This window comes from Cebus imitator, unplaced genomic scaffold, assembly GCF_001604975.1.
Source record: "Cebus imitator isolate Cc_AM_T3 unplaced genomic scaffold, Cebus_imitator-1.0 Scaffold787, whole genome shotgun sequence".
NCBI lineage: Eukaryota > Metazoa > Chordata > Mammalia > Primates > Cebidae > Cebus > Cebus imitator.
Window position 1 is genome coordinate 160114 of NW_016108102.1, and position 6605 is coordinate 166718.

Below are 6605 nucleotides of genomic sequence, written 5' to 3' on the forward strand. Positions count from 1 at the left end.
CCTGTCCAACATGGTGAAACCCTGTCTCTACTAAAATTACAAAAACTAGCTGGGCATGGTGGTGCATGCCTGTAATCCCAGCTACTCGAGAGGCTGAGGCAGGTGAATCACTTAAACCTGGGAGGCAGAGCTTGCTGTGAGCCAAGATTCCCACCATTGCACTCCAGCCTGGGCGAGAAGAGTGAAATTCCATCTCAAAGAAAGAAAGAGAGAGAGAGAAAGAGAGAGAGAGAGAGAGAGAGCCTACTAGTATATTAAGTATAAAATATAGAATTTAATAGAAATGCACAGTTACCTTCACCATTTTCATGAAGTTGCTTTGTGAAATTTTCATTTCAGCACTAAGCAAATAAAACTGGTAGGATAACTTTTCTTCTCATGGCAAGTGATACATTCAAATGTGGTGTAGAACCTTTCGTATAAGGTTTAACAGATTATATTACAGAGGCAGTGAATTACAACTAGTTAACACATTGTCTACTTCTTCTTCCAAATATACCTACGCTAGTAGTGACATGAAAGTGCTCAGTAAGTGTCAGAACCAGTAATATTCCCTTTACATGTACTGCTTCTTGTATACATGTACAGACATGTATTTATACACATCTAATTTCCAAATGGTGTGTGCCTGTGGTCCCAGATACTCAGGAAGCTGAGATGCAAGGATTGCTTGGGCCTGGGAAGTTGCGGCTATAGTGGGCCATGATCACACCACTGTACTCCACCGTGGGTAACCGAGCCAGACATGTCCTCATCTCCAGAAAAAAAAAAAAGAATTTACTGCACCTTTATTGTATACCAATTCTGAGTATTTTACAGATATAAATTTAGTTATAAAAATAACAAAATACATACATTTATATAGGATTTATGTGCCAAGCACATTTCTAAGCACATAAACTAGTCAATTCTTCATAAAAATTTTATGAGGTAGATGCACAATTATTACATTTTGACAGGTATGAAAACAGAGATACATGAAGTAACTTGCACAAAGTCACCCAACTAGCAAGTTACATAATTGGGATTTGAATCCAGGCAGCCTGGTTTAAAAGACTAACCATTTGAACTATAAGTTATCATATATCCAAAAATGGAATTTTATTGCCTATTTGTATTTCAGTATATTCCCAGGAATACCAAAATTCTAACAAGGCCCAACAGCTACCTTGATGACTCCTCCAGAACCATATAATGATTAATTTTTTAAAGACAAATATAAAGAGAACAAAGATTTTTTTGTCACATGTAAGTTATAAAGCCTAGTACAGAACTAGTGGCCTACCTTCAAAGCCTAAAGTGTCTTTCTACTAGTCTAAAACCAATTGAATGAACCACCCTCCCACAGCAAGCTGTGTGAGAAATGAGAGCCTCAAATTGTATTCCTAAGAAGATGCAAAAGAGAAAGAAAAATAAAGAACAGTTCCTGACCTTAAGAAGCTAGCCTGGCACTCACAGCTAGGCCAAGCAATTCTCCTATTGGACATAAACTATTCATAGAATACCAATCACAGGGTAACTCTGGGACTATGATAAAATGAGACAAAGCAAGACCACTTAATTTTGTCTAAGCATAGACAAAAACAAGGTTACTGTGCCACCCATGACATACCAACACCTCCCCCACTCTGCCCAGGCTATCCTTGTTCTAGTCTCCCCTCCCTGTCGATAACATTTATTGAACTACCAATCATAAAATTGGCCCCATTTTCTGTCAGCATCCAATCTATAATAAACCTTTTCCTTGGACCCACCACCAAATCTTACAATCCATTGTTTTTTCTAACTCCCTCTTAGTGATACATTCCACGGTTCCCTGAAGCACATTCTCTCTCACTACAGTGAAGAATAAACCCAACTTGTTCACCTGTAGGGGTATTCTTGCCTTTGACTGGAGGCCATTGACCTGAGAGTTATAGCAAACAGGTCTGGCTTGCCCTCAGAGCAGGCCTAGAAGCACCTTCACTATTCTATCTAGTGAAGGTAAGAGAAAGGCATAGGAGAGACTGAAAAATGTCTGAGCCTCCTCTGTGAAATAGCAGGAGTGATACACATGTCTCTGACTTTTTAATGCACAATAATAGTAGACATAATTAAAAGGGGCCCAATCTCTGTGTGTGACAGGGGATTGGGGAAAGTCAATAATTTCCCAGAGGTCAAAATTAATGGTTTTGAAAAGTGTGAAAATAAGTCTGTACTTACCAGGTATACATTGAAAGTTATCTCCTGATTTAGGTTTCTTTATAATAGTAAGTTGTCTGTTTCCCTATGTCCTGTCAACTATTGTAACCACAGAGAAAAGCAAGTGAGCATCTACCCCATCTCTGGGAGAAAGATTTAACATTAGAGGAGGGTCCTGTCCAGACAGGAAAAGGAAAGAAAAAGCTCATTCTTTCCTCCTCAGTTGATTGTAGAGAGGTATGAAGCAGAAATATGAAAAGTTGGCAGTGCTATAAACTTACCTCTCTGGGCCAAAATCTGAAGGAGGCATGTTCAATAGTAAAAGAGTAAGTCACAAACAGCACTTCAGTTTCACTTTTGTTTTATACTTGTGCAAGATCACAACCATCCAACCACCTGTGATGAAAGAGTGGACAGACAGCAATAATGGGACAGTCACTCTCAGTTCCCACATGGCATGGAGGGGACCAAGAATTTCTCTCTTGTCCTAAAGGTATGAATGTGACCTTTTCAGAGTCTGCCATAGGGGGAAACACAGGCTCTGTTACCACATGTAAGAAAGGCAAAGTCAGCTCTGGGACAAGGGTCCGATCAACCACATCCCATTATCCTGAATCAGTGCACTTTACTCCCACCTCAGCCACACTATCATTAACAGTGTAATTCTGTGTATTATCCAGATTACATTGTAGAAGGGTAGGTAAGAAATATGAAATACAAACTAACACACAGGAACCTGTTATTTATAAAAGGTGCTTAAATTATTAAATACCAATAAGATTACTGGATTGATTAGAATTGAGAACTTTGTTTCCCCACAACCTTGTGTAGCGAAGGTAGACTCGAGATTAAGAACAGATCAACTATAAACTCTAAAAAAATTGCTGTCTTTGCAAATTTTTGTATAGTCTTAGTAAATCTGCATGCATGTGTAAACATATACAAAAATAATTGTAGAAAATAAATCAAAACATTAACAATGCTTATCTTTGGATAGGTGGGTATGTGGATTTTGGGTTTAATTAATGAATATTTTTCAATATTGCCCAAATGTTCCCCAATGAATATATTATTTTTGTAATAAGAATTAAATCAATTTTTAAACATGAGACACTCAAATTTTTATTCATTTTATTTTGCAGTGAAAGAACATGAAATATCTTTTCAAAATGGTAAAGTGATCACTTTCAATGAATGTTAATTGGAAAAGATAATTATACACTGTAATTAAGGCTTACACAATTACACAGAACAATATGTGCAAACTTTTGAAAATACTATGAATAACACTTCACTGATAAACAATAACCTCAATATGACTAAGTTTCATTATTTATCACAGTTACATAAAATACAAGAGCCTATGAATAAGCTGTTATTAGCAATAAATATAGTTTTGCCTGAAATTCTTATCTGTATGCAGGCCTCTTAAGCATTCAAGTTTTAAATTCTACTGTGTTGTTATTGCAAAATGAAGCAGGCACACCAATATTAAATCCTCTAGCTAAAGGACTAAGTAAACAAAAATGGAAGAAAAAATAAACAGCAAAAACCCTTGGGTTGCTTCCCAGAATTTTTTTTTTCAAACAAATATTGATCTCATTTAGTATTTCTGATAGTTTCATAGCCACAGATTAATAGCTATATGACAAAAAGACTTCAGAAGGGTTAAACTACACAACACTATACTAATGTTTTAAATAATTTACACAGTCTACAATTTTTGAAAACATTCTACTACTAAAATGCAAGGTCAAATTAATTAGTTTTTGAACTTCTCTTATATTTTTGAAACCTATGTTTTAACTGACACTACAAGAAAAATACAGAACACAAGACTTCTTATACCTTGACTAACTATATCTAGGGCAGTTAATTTCAGGGCCATATATACTTTGCTTTAACGATCAATGTCTTCTACTAATGCCTCAAGGTTTTTGCAACAAGCTTTAACTTCCTCAATTGCAGCCATCCAATTATCATAAATAATTTTGTCATAAATTTCATCATTAACTTCTCTAACTACCCCCTCCTGCTGTGATTCAAGTGCATCACCTGAGAAAAATAATACTGATCTTGGAATTATGTAAGTACGTAAATTGTGACCAAGTAAAAAATCATCATTTCCATCCCTTCCATTTGAGGTGAATCCATGAGGAGAGAAAAAATTGAAAAATGAATCCTTGGGAAAATCTTCAGTTACAGTTCGGATTGTTCCCCAGATCCGATGCTTCTGTTTCTTCTTTATCGTTTTTAAAGTGACATTCTTTCCTTCATTCCAATCTATCTCACAGCCTGTGGAATACTCAATCGCAGTTCCCCTATAGGGATGGGGATCATAATATGCTAGCTTTGACTTCAGCACATAAGTCTTTGTCAACAACTCATTTTTGAAATATTCATTGGGTTTGAAGTGAAATTCTAGTGTGAAACTGAGAGGCTCGCCTGGATCTGAAAGCTTAACTTTAATATCTGTCAGGAGCTTCAGAATAGGCTCATCATATTTCTTAATCAAAGGAGTGAGTGCATCAACGTTTTTTAAAACAGTCAGCCAAAAATCAGGAATTCCCTTCGGATCATCCTCTTCCTTATTCTCTTCTCCAGTAGCCTCAATGTCATCATCATCATCGTCATCATCCTCCTCCTCCTCCACAGCATAATCATAATAATAGTCCTCATAACCATCGTCCTCATCCACATACTCATGTACCATTCCCTCCTCATTACCATACATCTCTTCATCATACATTTCCTCATCATCATAGTCCTCAGAGTCTGATTTATATTCACATTCCTCTTCTGTAGGTTCATAGATTGCATTGATGATCTGACGTCTTTTTTCCAGTAAGGGTTGATACATTTCAGCAAACTTTCTTTCAATGTCATGAAATTCCCTCAGGAATTTGGATTCTAAATTGGCCGCTCTAGTTTGAAGCTTTTTAAGGGCTAACACACGGTACTTAACTTTCACAGGCAGACTTTCAACAAAGTCTGTATCTAAAACATAACCGATAAGTCCTTTTGGACGGTCTGGGTCTGAGTCCTCATCAGAATCTCCACCTTTTTTCCCATCTTCCCCGGACCCAGCAGCAGTATCTTCACCTTTTTCCCCTTCTTCCCCGAGCCCAGCCGCGGCTTCATCGCCGCACTTCCCATCATCTCCAAGCCCAGCAGCGGCATCTTTACCGCGCTCCGGTTGTTCCTCGGGCCCTTCCATCATTATTTGATTACCAGCCTCTTCTTGACTGGATTCTGACAGTTCCTTATGGTCCGCTGACTCGGCCATTTTTCAAAGGACCCTATACGCCTAAGGCTACCACAGAGATCGAGAGATCAAACCTCTGCAGGAAAAGACTCACCGAAATATCAGAAGCGGCGGTGGTCGGGGCAGAGGTGGACCTAGCAGTGGCGTCCGGACTGAGGGAACGACGATCAAGGCTGCCGCGGGGATAAAAGGTGGTGCTGAGGCTTTGAGAATCGGACTGAAGCAGTGGCGGCCTGGGCTGGGTGCAGAGGGCGGCGATGGCTGCGGGGACGGATACTGCAGGAGAGAGCCAGAGACTGCAGAGAGACGCAGTGGGCAGGCCTCCTCCGCAAGCAGCTACTGCTGCAAGAAAAAATGGTGCCGCAGTATGATTGCGCAGCTGTCACTTGCCTAAAATTTCTTGGTGCAAATAGATTGCTGCGTCACCTCCTACCCTCCCACAACTCTGCCCTAATCTCATTTGCTGCGATGTAGTGATTGACAAACGCAGAGCCAGTAAATTATTAGATCTATCAAGTTTTCAACTCTGCTCACCTTCCCAGGTTCTCTAATATGGCTGATTCATCCACCTCCTACTCGTCCTCTACCCCATTTGCCGCAGTTTCTGGAATCCCATTGCGTTTATTCTTTTATTCATCCAATTTTTAACCAATATTATACTTTTGTGATTTCCAGAGAGCTCAGAAAAAAACGTAATTAAAATGTCGGACAATGAGATAGGACAAGGCACCCTCCCATCCCAAATCAGTCTCTGATTTTAGATCGGGGACCTGGGAAGGGGAGAGTTGGATGGTGGAAGAGCTGATAAACAAACACTTCAAAGACTAAAAACACCAAGAATTAGCACTGATGTTCTTTGTGTGGTTTGTCAGTTATTTAAATATTCTATATTATGTTTATCTGTATTTTTCACAAGCTACACGATTTTAGATTGAAAAATTCTCGAAACAATTCCTGTGAGGGGAGGAGGAGGAAGTCCGATGGCAGTGGGGGTGAATAAGGGCCCGTGATGAAAAACCAGTATGGCGTATACAACTATGGGACAAGCAAACGCACCAGACAATTAACCACAATTAACCAGTTGCCTGGCTTATAAATAATCCCAGTCCCAATACCGACTTTCCACTTCTCCTCCTTCTTAATGCTGGCTTGAACAGCT

General features: G+C 39.0%; 1 protein-coding gene across 1 annotated transcript; it reads right to left on the reverse strand.

Annotated features, from left to right (window-relative positions):
- Positions 1-3297: 3297 nt before the first annotated feature.
- Positions 3298-5861, reverse strand: NAP1L2 (nucleosome assembly protein 1 like 2). The gene has a single exon (XM_017520003.2). It carries the CDS (start codon positions 5465-5467, stop codon positions 4082-4084), a length of 1386 nt encoding a protein of 461 aa, XP_017375492.1. The 5' UTR covers positions 5468-5861; the 3' UTR covers positions 3298-4081.
- Positions 5862-6605: the final 744 nt, after the last annotated feature.